The 18865-nt window shown below is 36.0% G+C and overlaps 1 protein-coding gene across 1 annotated transcript in view; it reads right to left on the bottom strand.

Annotated features, from left to right (window-relative positions):
* Positions 1 to 8864: 8864 nt before the first annotated feature.
* The window catches only part of dhx38 (DEAH (Asp-Glu-Ala-His) box polypeptide 38), a 31661-nt gene continuing 21660 nt past the window's right edge, over positions 8865 to 18865 (bottom strand). Inside the window, exons 21-27 of the mRNA XM_016475638.1 lie at positions 17083 to 17237; positions 16806 to 16961; positions 14741 to 14875; positions 14518 to 14643; positions 13244 to 13339; positions 12634 to 12755; positions 8865 to 10235 (exon numbers count right to left, since the gene is read on the bottom strand). Of these exons, the coding sequence (XP_016331124.1) occupies positions 10154 to 10235; positions 12634 to 12755; positions 13244 to 13339; positions 14518 to 14643; positions 14741 to 14875; positions 16806 to 16961; positions 17083 to 17237 (872 nt within the window). The 3' untranslated portion in view covers positions 8865 to 10153. The remainder of the gene's footprint in view (positions 10236 to 12633; positions 12756 to 13243; positions 13340 to 14517; positions 14644 to 14740; positions 14876 to 16805; positions 16962 to 17082; positions 17238 to 18865) is intronic.

Raw genomic sequence — 18865 nt, 5'->3', positions numbered from 1 at the left:
TAAAGTTTTATTTTTTTTCCTTTTTTTTTTTTTTTTTTTTTTTTTAGTTGTGTGATTTTTGGTTAATTGTATTGAATTAATTTAAGATCAGTTGACCCAGAACATAACGATTACTTCCAGAATATTAACATAATACAAGGGATAAATAAAGAAACACTAAAGTGCATAAACAAACCTGAACCAGCATGAGAATTCATGTCTAAACTGGACTTTCCATCTGAGTACTCATCGTAAAAATTATTACATCTCATCTGTTGATGAAACCCGATTCATTTCGGAATAGCTCTGCACTAAGTATCTGATGCCCCTCATGTTCATTTATATACTGACATCAGCTGCTGATTTATTTTTGTCTTTCAAATCAAATTTGTTGACGTGCAATACTTCATTTTTAATGAACATCCTACTGTGAATTTTGTACCTAGTTACATTTCTACTTCACAGAGATGAATGAGTGTGTGAATTCTAATGGCAAGTAAAGTTTCAATGCTGCTTCTGTCATAGTTAATAATAGATAATTAATCATGTAATAATGCCTCATATGACTGATAGCTTAATACCTAACATTTGAATGGATTTTACGTTGAAGGCAATGAAAAGATTTCAGTGATGTCGTATCATTCAGCCAGCAACATTAATAGCATTTTTAAATTATTAAATAACGTCATGCCTTATTCACTATGTCATCATGCAATTCCTAAAAACACAAATCAGTCAATAAATGTGATACATGTTTGTATTTCACAGCTTTTTTAACTAGTCAGGATTAAATGAAACCATTTCAGTGGATGACTGGAAGACAGCAGCAAGCTATCTATTTTCCTCACGTGTCAAGTGCATGCTTTAATTTTTCTATTTCAGATCACAATGCTATTTAGAATAAAATCCTCCTGCTTGAGTTGCCCTGATAGTTGTGTTCACATGTGCATGTGGAGAGTGTGTCGATGATTGAGGGCTTGTTTGAAGTGTTCTGAGTCAATGAGAGTTGAACCCCAAGTGACAAGCTGTGAAATCAATAGACAACAGTCAATGCCCAACACTTAAGGTGCCTGTTGAAAAAAAAAGGACGCCAATAATTGTTATTAATACTCCGATTTTCCCAGAGCACTGTTTAAGGCCAATTCTAGTGAAACCGACTTCTCAAACACAATGGTGCCCTGAAGCTACGTAACCATAATCACATGCAAAACAAGGTTGTGATTATGTTGTAAATAATGAGGAAGGACTGTGAACAGCAGTGAACAATAGCGTAAATAATAAGTGGGTCATGCATTTGTGTAGTGCTGTTGAGCTTCGCACATCTCATTTTCAAGCTCATCTATGAGTGGGTTGTGTTCCAAGAAAGGCAATAAAGCAACTTTATTCATGCCACATTATAGACAAATCATATGTGATTATTAAAATTAGGTAACAAGCAACAATTATTTTAAATAAGGGATGAAGTTACTTTATTAATAATATCCTGATTTAAACACTGATTTGCCAACAGCAATGTATGTTTTTTATCATTCCGCTGATATCATTTTAAAATCATACGCAAACTGTATAAAAAAGACTACTGGAGTACATTTGACAAGAAAATATTATTTCATTCTTTCTACTTTAACTTTAATTTAACGTGTTGCCATATCTTTGCAATACTTGTGAACTTTACTAGCAAATTTACTTTCTGAGTTAAAATTGTTTCAAGGTAAATCCTACACCATTTTTTTTTTTTCAGTGTGTTTGTTCAGACAGATTGTGGATGCATCAAAATTGGAATATTTCTCTGTTTTATAGTGAGTGAAAACGGAAGCCTAAATGAAAGTAGTAGTATGTCCAAATTCACAGTATTTGTAAAATACTAAAAGTTGGTGAAAAGTACCTGCATGACCTCTTTCCACCGAGATTCTTGAGTTCGCATCAATGGACACTTTACTAAGCAAAGCTCTGATTCAACACTTTTTAACGATCGTAAGGTAAGTAATTCTTCAAAATATGTACCTACTCAGTATGTCATTTTGGACAGCATGTCAGTAGTGAGTATTTTACATTGCTGCAACAAGTGAGCTCTGAGTGAGTCATTGAATCATTCACTCCTATTCGACTTGTTCAATAACATTGATTCATTCAAGAACGAGACACAACTTTCTTTGAAAAAAAACATCACACAAACAAAACCAAATTAAACCCTGCGGCTCGTAACGATACATTGATGTGTAAAGACACGAAACGATCGGTCTGTGCAAGAAACTGAAGAGTATTTATATAATTTTTTACCTCTGATTCACCGCAATGTCCGAACTGTCCTGAGCGCGTTCAACAGCCGGCGCGTGACGCATCTTCTTCTTTTTCTTGCTTTATGGCGCATCGCAGACTTATAAGTGCATTACCGCCACCTATCTCTCAAATGGACCATTGACACTCTATCTACAATCTCAATTAGGAGTGTCAATGGTCCATTTGAGAGATAGGTGGCGGTAATGCACTTATAAGTCTGCGATCCGCCATAAAGCAAGAAAAAGAAGAAGATGCGTCACGCGCCGGCTGTTGAACGCGCTCAGGACAGTTCGGACATTGCGGTGAATCAGAGGTAAAAAACGATGTCAATACTGTTCAGGCTGTCGAGGATGCGCTCAGGACACGCTCAGGACAGTTCAGACATTGCAGTGCATCAGAGGTAAAAAACGATATACAAATACTGTTCAGTTTCTTGCACAGACCGATCGTTTCGTGTCTTTACACATCTATGTATCGTCATGAGCCGCAGGGTTTAATTTGGTTTTGTTTGTGTATGTTTTTTTTTTTTACTCTCAAAGCCGTGATTCCCATTCACTTCCATTATATGACTGACAAACTGCAACGGTTTGAGTTAAAAAATCTTCGTTTGTGTTCTACAGAAGATGCAAAGTCACCTACATCTTGGATGCCATGGGGGTAAGCAGATAAACATCAAATTTCATTTTTGGGTGAACTATCCCTTTAAACACATGACAGGAAAGATGTAGTAAATGTAGGAATGACCCTTCAGGATCCTATTGCTATTTTCAATAAACTGAGTCTCTTGTGTGAGTTATCAGACCACAACTGAATGGTTTCAGACATTAGGCTTTATAATGACAGTAGACGCAATCAGTTCCCGTTGAAAGTTGAAATGGAGACTCACTCTTTATTGCTTTTCTCTTTGTTGACAATGACAAATACATGACATGATCCCTCCCTCTTTAGTCACCCTAAATCTCAGAGCGGAGCGGAGGGCATCTGGTCTAAACCCGCCTGTAAAATGAACGGGCTTCAAGACCCAAAGCATCTTGGGAGGTGAGGTTTTACTCTTAAGCCACCGGCTCCTATTCACACTGACACCAAGGCCATTATAATTCCCTCCAACACAAACAAAACCAAATTAAACCCTGCGGCTCGTAACGATACATTGATGTGTAAAGACACGAAACGATCGGTCTGTGCAAGAAACTGAAGAGTATTTATATAATTTTTTACCTCTGATTCACCGCAATGTCCGAACTGTCCTGAGCGCGTTCAACAGCCGGCGCGTGACGCATCTTCTTCTTTTTCTTGCTTTATGGCGCATCGCAGACTTATAAGTGCATTACCGCCACCTATCTCTCAAATGGACCATTGACACTCTATCTACAATCTCAATTAGGAGTGTATTATATTAGGAGCCATTATAATTCCCTCCATCATCACAAAGACCTTCAGCAGAAATCTCTTGTAAAGATGACTGCTGGCACTGCCATTCAGGAAGAGGATTTTAAAATGTCAGCCAATATCAGAGATTTGCCTCATTAAAGTGGGTTGAGGGGGGCTTTCCTCAAGACCATTATGAGAGGGAAGAGTTCAGGAGAAATATAGTGTATAGTGGTCTGTCTATTATTTCATATTGCTAAAAGCACTAAAAACTCTGTTTATTTTAAAACAAGACACTACAGCTGAATAGGGTAAAACATTTAACTAATAGATATGACCATAATTTCCCCAGTTGATTAGTCACAGTACATTAAGACAACTGTTTTGTATTACAAACTTTCTGAAATGTTGTTTAAATATGCAAATGAGGCTATATCTAATTATATATGCACACATTTGCATACATTCTGAGAACAGAAATGTGAACGCTGGATAAAGCCAGGTTCAAAATTATTGGTTCATATTGATGACCTCTTTTTATCGCTCCATATATCAGAAATAGATATAAACTCAGAATCCAGGACTTGCTTTCTCGCAATTCCAAGTTTACATCTCAATTCTGAGTTTGCATCTCGCAATTCTGACTTTTTTTCTCTGAATTCTGAAATATTTTGTTTCTGCCATGGAAAAAAAAAAAAGTAAAAATAAAAAATGTACTTTTTATCTCACAATGCTGACGTTTTTCTTGTAATTGCAAATTTATATCTCACAATTTAGTTTATATTTTGCAGTTCTGACTTTTTTTTCAGAATTCTTTTACATCTTGCAGTTCTGAGTTTATATCTCACAATTAAGTCAGAATTGCGAGGAATAAAGTAAAAATTGCGAGATATAAACTCTCAGTTCTGAGAAAATAAAATGGTCAAACTGCAATAAATAAACTTTCTTTCCAGAGTTTACATCTCGCAATTCTGACCTTTTTTCCCCTGAATTCTGAGGATTTTTTGTTTCTGCCATAGAATCTTTTTTTTTTTTAAAGGGGTCATATGATGCTGCTAAAAAGAACATTAGTTTGTATATTTGGTGTAATGAAATGTGTTTATGTGGTTTAAGGTTAAAAAAACATTATTTTCCACATACTGTACATTATTGTTTCTCCTCTATGCCCCGCCTTTCTGAAACGCGTCGATTTTTACAAAGCTCATCGGTCTGAAAAAGCGAGGTGTGCTCTGATTGGCCAGCTATCCAGTGCGTTGTGATTGGCCGAATTCCTCAAGCGTGTGACGGAAATGTTACGCCCCTTACCATATTGTGATGCCTGCGGCAACCAGGGCCGACCCCGGGCTGGACTCCACGTCGTCCACGGTGAAAGCCGATCCGGCGATCCACAGCGCAAAGTTAAAGTATTTCCTCAGCGACCAGCACGGATCAGCTCCAGGCATGACGAAGCGATATCGTCCTCTTTTGGAAGACCAAACAAAGTAGTTTCGCTTTCACAACGAAACACACAGCGCCTTCACGACATGGCGGCGGCGGCAACAATAATACAGCGAGACTAAAAGTTACGCCTTCTTTCTTTGCGTGAACATTTGGGCGGCGTTATGCAAATCTTCCCACATAGTGATGTAGACATGTGGGGGCGTGTTAGAATGAGCCGTTTTAGGTAGGCGTGGCTGACGCTTAACTTTTATAAAGAATATCTCTTTGGATTTGAGACTTTAGTCTTTGCAACTTGACAGATCTTCTTTATGCACCAAGAACTTGTAACACTCCAAAGAGAAAGGAAAAATTGAAATCGCATCATATGACCCCTTTAAGTTAAGAATATTATTTTTACTTTTTTCTTGCAACTTCAAATTTATCTTACAATTCTAAGTTTGTATTTTTTCTCAGAATTGCAAGAAAGAAGTCTGAATTGTGAGATAAAAAGTTGTAATTAAAAAACAAACAAACAAAAAAAAAAGATCTTATGGCGGAAACAAGCTTCCATCGATTTAAAGCACAATGCAGGAGAAAAAGACTAGTTTTGAGAAAACTGCCTGTAATGATATGCATTGTAATTCAAATTTACAGACGCAAATATATAAAGTGTGCTAAACTCTTAAGTGTGTATTTAAGATGTTTTCTTTACACTAGTTTGAAAGAAGTCAAGTTATGGAAGCCAAATAGCTCAAAACCTCAAAATTGACCAGGGTCTGAAAATGGTTTTGCCATTAGTGTCTTGCCATAAAACAAACTTTATCATCAGACCGCAGGTAATCGGTTAACATCATGTAATTTGTAACCTATTACACCCCCCTGGAGATGTTCATGAAAATGCCTTGCAAAACGAAGAAAACAAACACTCAGCGAAGGACATTTTATCACGCAGGGTCATCAATCATAATTATAATCAGAGTGTATTACCTCACCTCTGCCTGATGGACGTCTGATTAAATGTCCCCTGGCTGTGGTGAATAACTGAATTCTGGGATGTCTGTCTGGTGAGCTCACACTAACAGTGATACAGAGTTGATCTTTCGGCTTCTCTTTGAGCTCACCAGGTTTTTTACTGAACTCTGGGATATCAGCTGTAATTGGAAAGAAAAAAACACCAATTAATGGTAAAATAACTCGTTATGACACCTGAAATGAATTTTTGATCAAAGGATAGCAGCAAATCTAATGAAACCATGTTTATGAGGTTTCACTGGCCAAAGTAAATGTGAAGGCATGACTACACTGGGAGAGTTATGAGCTGTTCTTACTCGATTGCAGCATCTGCAGGTAAGAATCTGGACAATGAACAAAGCTTATAATTATATTTTGATGGTTATTGTTTATCACTGAACTTGCGCCCTAAATTGAACTCTGGAGGTGTTCATCAGGGCCTATAACAGTTTTCAGAGTGGTCAAGAATTAGCATTCTTTTAAAGAGAATATATGTGATTTCATTAGTGAAAATTTAACGTAAACTAATAATTCGTATCAAATACAATTATGGGCATATCCAGAATGTCAGGACACCTGAATCATATGGTACAGACGCGTCAAGCAGTATGAAGACTATAAGCAAATCTCAAATACTTGATTGTTATCGTCAAAAAAGGTAAACTATATTATTGCCCAAATATTAAAAATTGGATATAGAGTACATATACCTGCGAATACTCACGTAAAGCAATATATACTATATAGCAAATCTTGGCTGCCTGATTGTTTTATCGTCATAAAATATAAACTTTAATATTGCTCCTGAGACCCAGTAATAAATATTTATTTATAAATTTATAAAAAATATATTTTACTGATATATCAGTTTTTAGGTTACAGTCTTTTTATACCCATGTAAAGCGATAGTACAAAATCTGAACTGCCTAATATTTTTATTTTGCAAAATGTAACTATATTATTGCCAAGCTCTTTATGTAAAGTTGGATAAGTAACTTTATCCACATACAAAGAAAGAAAGAAAAAGAAAGAAAGAAGCAAACTGTAAACTATTTTATCACTCAGCTCTATAATTGTGAATATAAAACGTGAAGATATCAAGATATTTTAAACATTAGCATAATTTTCTGTACAGTTGCTTTGTAACAATATGTATTGTAAAGAGCTATACAAATACATCTGACTTGACATTGGTCAGTTTAACAGTAAAGCTATGTGTAGTCATAACTCAGTAGTTCTGTGTTGGTCCTGAAGTTTCCCAGCGTTGCTCATTTCTGGATTATGTGACACCTGGTTAAGGCCCTTCAGCAGGAGTGTCAAAAGCTGCTCCTGTAGGGCCACATCTGCAGAGTTTAACTCCAACACTCCTGCCTGTGATTGAAGTAATCCTGACGACCTTCAGCAGAAATCTCGTGTGTTTAATTAGGGTTGAAGCTCAAGTCTGCAGAAAGGTGGCCCTCCAGCTGAAGGATCGACACCCCTGTCTTAGAGTTACTGTGAAGCTGATGATATGGATCATGTGTTTTAAATCAGGGAGCCATCCAGAATGTGCCATAATGGGTTGGGAGTCACTGGTTGTCATACTTTCATTGCAAATACCGTTTTTATTCCCTTTCCTATTGCTACCACTGAAATTAGTAACACTTCAATTTTCAGTATCATATGTGACAGTATTCTCATACTTTGTGAACAATAAATTAGACAGATTTTGTGTTCCATTACTACGTTTTTTATGACTAAATCATCATATAGAGACTGTGGCAACACTAGAATAATTTACCCCAAATTAAAATGCACTCACCCAAAGGCCACGGAGATGAGTTTTGTTTCATGGTCAGAACAGATTTGGAGAAATGTAGCATTACATCACTTGGTCACCAATGGATCCTCTGCAGTGAATGGGTGCCGTCAGAGTCCAAACAGCTGATAAAAACATCACAGTAATCCACATGACTCCAGTCCATCAGGTAATGTCCCGTGAAGTGAAAAGTAGAGTGTTTGTAATAAACAATCCTTTGAGACACTTTTGACTTCAAACTGTTGCTTCTGGCTAAAATATGAGTTCGCTACTATCAATAATATTGCTTTTTCAAGTGAAAACGTCATCTCCTCTGAATCAAGAGAGAATTGTGCACAGATCAAGCACTGTTTATTAGTAAAAAATAGTCCAAAAGAGTTTTAAACAAATATGTTGGTGGATTTGAGAGAACAACGAGGGATGGATTTTTCACTGCAGAAGCACTGTTATGGAATATGGCCACGTGTTTTGGCCAGAATTGACATTTTAAAAACACCTTGATGATTAATTTGTTTCTTACGTCACAAGATGTTAATTTATGTACTGGAGTGGTGTGGATTATTGTGTTTTTATCAGCTGTCTGGACTCTCATTATGATGGCACCCATTCACTGCAGAGGATCCACTGCAGAGAAACTAACAACGAGCAACTCATTTGTACGTTTTTTTCTTTTTTCTTTCTGAATAGTTATTAGCATTAGTTAATGAACACAACTGTTTACTGTCAATTACTATTAACAGATACAACTTTTCATTTTAACGTAGTATCACATTTGTTTGCTGTTATGTTAACTATTATAGTACTGTAAATGTTACCGAGACCGAGAAATATTTCAGAATTGAACATAACTTGAAAAATTTGACTCTTGAAATTTCCATCACCTTATAACATTTTATTAATTTCGAAGATTTTTACAGACCTGGAGATCACACTTTTTAAACTCCATGGTATTTCCAGGAATGTGGGATCATGAGACAAATTGAAGCCCTAAGGAAGGCCACTTTTTTTCACTTGAAGTGCCTTGAACACTTTTTGGGGAACAAAATGAGACGCTGCAAAAGACTCAAGGGCAATGGTCAAAGATGTCCATTTAGTACATGTTTACAATGGAAAAAACGCACAATGGATAGCAAAAATTAATTTTGTGTAATACAGCCCCTAATTATACTAATGTATTAAATGTTTTTTAACACACTAAATGCAGTGATCCAATCACTACCAAAAATTAAAGCATTTCTATATTCATTTCTTTAATATCTAATATAAAACACTAAAATTGAAATACAAAGGAAACACAGAATGAACAATACACACTTTCAAAAAATATAGTTATTCCCATTTTCCAGCCTTTCTGAAAAAAATTTGCCATGTCTAAACATGTTTTGACTTCTAAATCATTCAACAAAAGAAAGAAGCACAATATACAGACATACTGCACACATCAGTAATTAAGAATAATAAAGTTCAGCAGACCTCTTATTTCAAAGTTTCCAAAAACACAAACAGAGCCCTGAAAATCAGAAAGAAAGTGAAATGAGCGTCGGTGGCAAGCGGTTGATCATGGATTGTGTGAACGCCTGTCATCTCTGTCGGTACACAGCACATCTGTTCAATGACTTGCAGCCCAATTGCATCAAAGACGACAAAGGGTTTGACCGCCGCCTGGTCAGTGTTGATTCCAGCAGAATGATGAAATATTCTAGCAATGTTTTTGTCAGAATAACAAAGACAAGCTTCATCCACAGGGGATTAACCTATCAAAGTACAGGAAGTTAATATTCATGGATGCTCTGTGCTCTCTGAAAGAATGATACAACAGCTGCGCTTCACAAACTGAAATATGAGAGAACGTGAATTATAATTCAATGGTAAAGTGAATATTACAGCAGGACATGAATAAATTCTGCTGTTCTGGTTTACACACACATTCATTGGGCTAAGTATATTTATAATGTCAAATAAAGCTGATTTTTTTTGTTTAGTTCAAATGCGTTCATATATAAGGACAAATGTGTTTGTTTTTTAATTTGGTTAAAAAAAAAATTATTGAATGCAGTACTAGCAACCTTTTTTGTCTCAATCCAGACAGTCCAAAAGAGTCACAAATAACACTTTGTCTGAGGGGACGAGATGGTGACTAGAAATGTTCTCCTTATACAATTGCTCCTACTTCTGGACAAACCTGGAAGCTGCATGTGACAAGCACTGTGATGCTCAAATTTAATAACATTGCACTGACTGAAGCAACTGTGGCAAATAAAATCATATTTGCAATATTATCTGGCTGAAATTGTAGCACTATAAGCCAAATCGGGCCGGTGTTCGTTTTGGTGTCATGGGCGCTTCCTCTCTCCTTCCTGGGGTGAAGATCTTTATTGACCTGTTTGGAAATGATGAAAAGACGTGTTTATTTCAGGATGTTAATTTAAACAGAACGGTTGTGTGTGTGACGGTGATGTGCCATGCATCAGAAGTTGTGAGATTTGCTCTAAGGTTAAATGAGAAGAACAGACAGAGCGGTGACAAGGCGCTTCGGGCCGAGAGAAAAGGACAGTTTGTCTCTGTGGGGACCTGTGGGACGAGGGTCTGATGCAGCTGACAGGGCGATCTATCATCTTTAATTACAGCGGTGCACAGCGCTCCCCTCCTCACACCGCCAGCAAGTACATCCATCAGGCCATGACCCACCACAGACTCGGCTCACACCTCCGTCACTTCACTTTCTGCTGCCTGCCATCCGAACTTTTAGCCAATTTTATACGTTTTTTTCCTAACGAATATTCCAATTAACTTTTACATTTTATGAAGAAAATGTGGGCTGCAGAACTCTCTGACACGGTGCTATGGCGTTCTGAGTGGTTGCAGAAGCTCGCTTCTCCATTTTGACATTATTTTGAGTGTTTTCAGTATGTTGCTATGCGGTTGCAGTATTAAAGGAATAGTTCACACAATTTTCAGAACATTTTACACACGTGGGCCATTAAATGTAGATGAGTTTGTTTCTTCATCTTCACAGATTGGGAGAAATTTAGCATTACGTCACTTGCTTGCCACCAATGGATCCTCTGCGGTGAATGGGTGCCGTCAGAATGAGAGTCCAAACAGCTGATAAAAACATCACAATAATCCACACAACTCCAGTCCATCAATTAACGTCTTGTGAAGCAAAAAACTGCATGTTTGTAATAAACAAATCCATCATTAAGGCCAAAATAAGAGTACACAGTCCATAATAATGCTCCCTCTCACACCAAAGACATTTTTGTTTAGAACACTTTTAGAATGTTTCCACTTGTAAAAGATGCTTGATCTGTGCATATTTCTCTCCTGATTCACTCACACAAATATGTGACACTTTTAAAAACACTCCCTGCTACAAAGACTCAGTAAGATAATATGTTTACTTGTGCATTGCACTACAAATCATCTTGCACTCTGCGCTGCTTCCCCTAAAATCTCTCTTTTGCACAATTTCATGTACAGTATTTATGTAAAGTTCTTGTACAGTCTCACTCAGATTATGTGTATGCATAGTCAACTATTTATAGTATAAGTATAGTCAGATGATTAACTGTGTATAATTGTTTTTCTTATACTTCTTCTATTGTTATTATATTTGTTTAATTAGTATGTAGCACCGTGGTCCTGCGAGACACGACATTTCGTTCCACTATATGTCCACACATGTAGCATAATGACAATAAAGCTCAACTTGACTTGATGAGATATACTTTTTCACTGGAGAAAGCAATATGATGGATAGAGGACTCGCATTTTAGCTGGATGCAGCAGTTTGAAGCTAAAACGTCTTGATGGATTTATTACAAACACGGCACCCATTCACTTGTAATGCTAAATTTCGCAGAATCTGTTCTGAAACAAACGCACCTACATCTTGGATGGTCTGAGGATGAGTACATTTTAATTTTTGGCCGAATTATTCCTTTAAACCTCAACAAATGTCTTGTCCTACATTTGCGTATAAAAATGCCAAACGATTAGTAGTGGAATAAACAAAGCAGAAGGACATTTCTTCCTTCTGAAAGAAATGTAAAGAAGAAGAAGAAATGTAAAATGCCCTCTAAGTGACCTGTGGGTCCCACAGGATTCAGGTCAGGTGAGATGAGCTGTGATCTCATCTTCGATCAGCCAGCGTCTTCCTATCAGCTTATTTAAAACCCCATGAAGGCATCAGAGCCCAAGAGGGAGGCCGGCACCTTAATTATCCATCTCCCCATCATGCAAATCAAAAGTCTAATCTCCACTTTTAATGTGATTAGTGTCAGGACGTCCATCACTCCGACAGTCAGCCGAAGGCTTTGATTCAGAGATAAAAGTCCTGATTAATTCATGAAGTGTTATTTTACAGGACACATTTCTCGCTTTTGTGGAGCTGACAGGTGTGTGTAAAATTAATTTCCCGGATTAGTCCAAAAATTAGCGTCTCCCTCTTCTCCCCGTCTGTGGTGGCACAATTTAAATTGCTACAGTAATGGGGGTCAGCCAGGAGTCAATATTATTTCTTTTTCTCTCCTGTGGAGACGGGAGGTGAGAAAAGCTCATCATGGGGAAGACAGGGAGATGTTAGGTGAAGAAAGAGATGGGTGTGAACTGTGAAGGGGATAATAGCCTTCCTAAAAATTGCGACATTAGTATTTCAGCACGGCAGCCATTCTGTCTAAATAGGACGATTCTGATTTCGTGAGAGTGCGAGCAGTCGCTCTAAAGAGCAGAAAGTGACTCTAAACTCTGAGTGACAGCAGTGAGGGTTGAAATACCTGACACTGCCCAGATCGCTCTTCCTCTCCTGCTCTTCTTTCCGTGCATGGATCTGTTCTTGTGCAAGAGACATCTCCTCCTCCATGTTGGTGATCTCCTCCTTTGCTCTCCTTCGGTTCTCCTGAAAGAGTGACAAAAAGTGAGTGAGACAAATGTGACCCTGGAGCACAAAAGCAGTCTTAAGTCGCTGGGGTATATTTGTAGCAATAGCCAACAATACATTGTATGGGTCAAAATTATAGATTTTTCTTTAATGCCAAAAAGCATTAGGATATTAAGTAAAGATCATGTTCCATGAAGATATTTTGTACATTTCCTACCATAAATATATCAAAACTTAATTTTTGATTAGTAATATGCATTGCTAAGGCGATTTTCTCAATATTTAGATTTTTTTGCATCCTCAGATTCTAGATTTTCAAATAGTTGTATCTATTCCTATTTATCCTAACAAACCATACATCAATGGAAAGCTTATTTATTCAGCTTTCATATGATATATAAATCTCAATTTCAAAAAAATTGACCCTTATGACTGGTTTTGTGGTCCAGGGTCACAAATGCGCACTGTATGTGTTGGGTGTGATATTCAGGAAGGATGTTGCTCACCTGTCTGCTCTTTCCTGCATGTTTGATACTGTAGAACATGGGCCCCAGCTCAGCCAGCCACTCGCCGTCCACAGCCGTCACACACTGCATGTACTCCTGAAACACAAACACACATACGTGTCAACAAATCACTCTTCACTAGCTTTGGGGATGGGATATTGAATAGCATGTTGTTGCTAGTATAAAATGTCAACATTGTGAATATCATGAAGATTTACTGTGCTTTTTATTCAGAAGCAAAAAAGATGATAGCACTGATTCAACACTTCAATTCAATTTGCTTACATCACTAAAAAACCTTTAGCATGGCTTAACGTTCATTAATTCATATATTTGAGCATATAAATAAGCTTTTCACTGTGTTTTACAAAAAGTTTCAAACCATTTTAGAGCAAACTCATAAATATGGACATCATATGGCCACAAACATGCTTACATACATATACATTAACAGTAATTGTGTGAAATATTAATACAATTTAAAATAAATATTTTCATATATTTTAAAATGTCATTTATTCCTGTTTTGGCAAAGCTTCATTTTCAGCTCACTTCAGTGTCACATTATCCTTCAGAAATCATTTTAATATGATGATTTGTTGCTCAAGAAACATTTATTATCAATGTACAAAAAGCACATTTCTGCTGCTTAATATTCTTGTGGAAATCGTGATACATTTAATTTTTCGAGATTCTTTGATGAACAGAATGTTCAAAACAACAGCATTGATTAATAGAAAGATCAGAAAAACAGCATTTATTTGAAATAGACAATTCTGTAACATTATAAATGTCTTTACTTGCACTTTTTTTACTGTCTTTATTGTCAATTTATTGCATCCTTGCTAAATAAAAGTAGTAATTTCTTAAAAAAACTAAATCATATTGACCCCAAAGTTAAGCAGCAAAAACGTCAACATTGATAAGAAATAAGCACGAAATCAGCATATTATAAATTTTTTTAAATATATTAAAATAGAAAACAGTATTTCTATTAAATAATTTAGTACTAGTAGTTTAACAATAAATAATAATAATTATTTATTTTTATTTAAAAGTGTAATTTCCATAACTTTTATAAATACAACATTGGAGAAACAACAAAATCATAAAATCAAAATGACAAAAAAAAAAACAAGTGGATAAAGAAATGTTGCAAGCTAGATTCAAACTTGCACCCCCCATATAATCACCAGAGCGCAGCGTCAGATGTGTCAGGGCATGTGCACTAACTAACTGTTATAGCAAACCGTGATTCATACTAACTGAAGTACCTTTGTGGTCATGACCAGCTCATGGTAGATGATGTAGTCGGGGGTGTAGCCCATCCCGAACAAAGCACTGGTGGGGTGCAGATGGCAGGGCATCCCAGTTCTCACATTCACATACTCCCCTATTCCCTAAACAAACAAATACACATTATGAAGATGTTTCACATGCTGCTTGATGAAACGGAATCCATAATTACACTGCCAAATATGCCAAGTAGTTGTGTACCTTTAATTTAGCAGCCTGGTGAAAGTATGCAGCACAGATGCACTTCCTGATCACATCCCAGTCTGAGCCGCAGGAGACCAGGTTCATTTTCTGCTGCACCATGATGTCTTTGAGCTGAGATCGCACCTCGCGCACCTGTGACACACCACACACTGTTATTCAGGATAAACTAAATCAAATAAATAGGAAGCACAATTATTTTTGCACTAAAATTACACACCTCAACTTTCAGAGAAAATGTATAGCTAAACTATTACAGGGTTTCTGCAGGTTTTATGAAGCTTAATTTAAGATATTTTTAAGACCAATTAAAGAAAATTTAAGAAACACAATATCTTGTATTTAAAATACAACCAATCAAAAACTTTAGTTCACAAAAAATAGCTTAAAGCATGAATACCTTTGCTCCCAAACACTAGAATATGGAAATATCTTTTTTTGTACCTTATGATAAAAATAAAAATAAAAAATGAAGATGCTTAAATGAAGATGAATTTACTTTAGAAGTAAAATGACAAAGAAATGATTTGAAATTGATCAAAATGAAGTAAAAAGAGCAAAGATATGCCAATGGGCTTATAAAAAACAAATTAATTTATTAATTATTTACAGATATTTGTTCTCTCAATTTTACTCAATTTTGTTCACTTCCCAGAAAACAAGACATCTCCTCACCTTGCACCTCAAGTAAAAATGTATCTTGATTTAAAGAAATTTGTATAGGAAAACAAGACAAAAATACTGAAGAAACAAATTTTTAGCTATGCATGCAATATTTAATGCCCTGACCTTTTAAAGGCCTTAATTTGTGGAAGGGTGAATTGAGACTTTTTTAAAGCCTTTTTAAGACCAGCAGATTGAATTGATTCATTGAAATAAAGCTGAAATAAAATACAATATAAATATTAGATGAAAAAATGTTGCTTTAGCAACTAACTGAAGTAAGTTGAGGAAATAAATTACTAACAGGAAATAAATAAATAAATTAATTAATTAATTAATTAAACCTAAATAGTACTATTATTTAAAAAAAACCTAAAGCTAATAAAAATGCATAAGCACATAATAAAATGAATAAAAATGAAACTAAAATGAACGTGAAAATTAAAAAATAAATAAAAATAAAAAATCATTCAAAATATTCATACAAACTTTAATAGTATATAAATAATAATAAAATAACACTGGTCAGAAGGATCCCAACATTAGAAAAGAGCAGCTGAATTAGGAATAATTCTCCACTGGCAAGATGGGCTTTTAATAAAACTAGTCTGTCTATGAAGCAAAAAGCCAAAAACTTTTTTCAATCAATATTACATGACTACACAAAAAAAGACTGTGGTAAGAAAACTTTCACACCCACATACAAAGATTGTTGATTGTCCTTTAAGGTTGCTATTTTAGGATGGGACAGACGCAACTTATATTGCTACCCTAGCTAACTGAGACTTGTTATAGCACTTGTATATCATTGCTCTTTTGTTGATTTTGATTGTTTCCATTGTTTTCATTTGTAAGTCGGTTTGGATTAAAGCGTCTGCTAAATGACTGCAGCGTCGGCGCCACGGGGGGGGCTGAGGGGGCCCGGCCCGGCCAGTTTGTAATTTTAATATTTTTATCTATAGGCCTATACAGCAAAACTAGAGCTTCCAGTAGGTTATTTTATGGAGCTGTAAACACGGGAATCTCTGACCGCATGCAATCTTTGACGAACACCCAATTCATATATCAAACTAGGCTATATGTTATTAAATTGTACATAGGCTATATATCAGATTATTTTATTTACAAGTTTCATGTTTGTGTCTATCCCGTTTTTTCCCCCGTTGCATCTGAAAATTACTTTCAGAAACATTTTTTTTTTCAAAGCAGACCCCCCAAAAATTGTGCCTGCCCCCTCACTTTGTGCGCTCTGGCGCCGACCCTGACTAAATGTAAATGTACTCACTTCCCCATGTGAAGAGGATATTTACATAGAATTATGTGGACTTCAGGGGAAGAAAAGAGTGATATTGCCCCCATAATAAATTAATTTGATTAAGAGTGACACCTCAAGTTAAGGTACCTTTCGCATGGCTTTGGTGTGGGTGAAGTGATCGTTACACCAGATGCTGGAGTAATTGTTGTTCTTCCACTGCAGGTAAACGTTGAGGTAGGTCAGGTGATCACTCTCAGGCACCGAGAACTTCTCTCTCACCTGGTCACTCTCCTCCTCTCGACCCTAGACGAGTAACGGCAGTTTTGAACAATTGTCACATTTACAGGTCGATATGTTCTAGTAAAGAGTCTGTTAATGCTTCTGAGTGTGCGAAGAACACTAGAACAAAATGTACACTCTGTACCTTTGGTCTGTAGAAGATGGACGGCACAGACAACATGGAGACGATGATGAGAATGTCTGCACTGCAGCCCATGTCACATGACACGATCAGCATTTTAGACAGAGCCGGATCCAGAGGAAACTCCACCATGAGCCGCCCGGTGGGCGCCAGAGCACCTGAGACAGAGACGAGAAGAAACCATACTCAAATACAGGGGAAAAAGTCAAAAGGGATAAGAAAGCATCTCTTTCAAAAGTGCTGATGGTGGGAAAATGATTCCACTTTGAGATTCTGATCAAACTTTTTCAGAAACTCAGATTTCAAAGATTACATGACAGACTAAGAAGATTAGTGAGAGAGCGCCGTGAAAAGCAGAGCAGATATTTGGGCAGGTAAGCCTTAATCAGAAATAATCTGCTGTTAGCACGAGACGAGAGCAAGAGGGAAAAATGCACCACATAGTCAAATCCCCACAAACCCCGAGAGATCTTCAGGAAATGAGATTGAGATCCCTCTCTGGTCACACAGACAGTTTTACTTCAGTTGCTAAAGCTGAACTTTGAGTAAGACCTTAATACTTCACTGCAGCGCTTAACAAGCTTCATTCTACCCAAGATACACTTGAGTGTAACTCAAAGAACTCGGGAGTTTTATCCCCCAAATAAAAAATAATGTCACTACCATCAGTTATCTTTAAACACTGATATATCCAAACAATCTAGTGAATATATCAGAACCAGTGTTATTTTACTATCACTGATATACTATTATATTTTTTTAGATTAGATTCTTTTTTAATTTTACATTTTTACATTTAATTTTAATTGAAGGTTTAGTAATTTTGTTGTCATCTTATTTTTGTTTTTAAAATGTCTGTATTTTTTTAGTTTATTTAGCTTTAGCTATTTTAGTACTTTAACTTAAGATAAAGAAAATATGAAATGCTGAAATGAGAACTAGCTGAAATCAAATAAGTTCCATGTTTTTAGATTCGATTTGGTTTCAGTTAATGTTAATTTATTTAAATGTAATCTGTTTCAAACAATGAACATGTTTATTTATGGTTTACATTTTTAGCTAACACACAATTTTAAGTTTTCAGAGTACAGTATTAGACTTTGTTGCTGACAATGCACACTGAAATAATGCAATAAAATGCAATTACCCAATAATTCAAAAATTATATGAGAAGCATGTGCAACAATTACTAAAAAAAACAAAAAAAAAACATTAGTCAGCATGAAATGTAAATTAAAACTGTGCTGTATAAATGAAAGAAAGACTCACCGAATGAGAAAAGAAAACATGTAGGGCTGGACATGATTTTGTCCATTGGGAATTGATTGGATCATAGAAAGTGGTCAATGCAAAACAGACACTCATGTGACTGGTTGATGGACGGGAAAAGCTGAAACTTGTTATGCTTTTAATTAAAGATTTGTAGATACTCCAATATTCCATAAAAACTAAGAATGAACCATTTTGATTTTCTTGCTGACTTGATTCTATTTCACTTTAAACAATGCCCAAAATAATTTATTGAGCGCAATATCTAACAGCACAGTTCAACTCTCAGAACTAGTGGTCGACCGATACGGGTTTTTTGACAGCCGATACCGATGCCGATATTTTGGAAAGCAGGGTGGCCGATGGCCAATATAAAGCCGATATCATTTTATATATTTTAATTCATATTTAAGAAATTTGAAATCATTTGAAAATGGATTAAAAAATAAACGTGTAAAATAAGCATACTTATACTCTAGAAGACAAAGTATTTTTCACAAATAAATAAATATTTAAT

The sequence above is a fragment of the Sinocyclocheilus anshuiensis genome, unplaced genomic scaffold (genome assembly GCF_001515605.1).
Source record: "Sinocyclocheilus anshuiensis isolate Anshui unplaced genomic scaffold, SAMN03320099.WGS_v1.1 scaffold256, whole genome shotgun sequence".
In the NCBI taxonomy this organism is placed as follows: domain Eukaryota; kingdom Metazoa; phylum Chordata; class Actinopteri; order Cypriniformes; family Cyprinidae; genus Sinocyclocheilus; species Sinocyclocheilus anshuiensis.
This window is presented reverse-complemented; position numbering and strand designations above follow the sequence as displayed.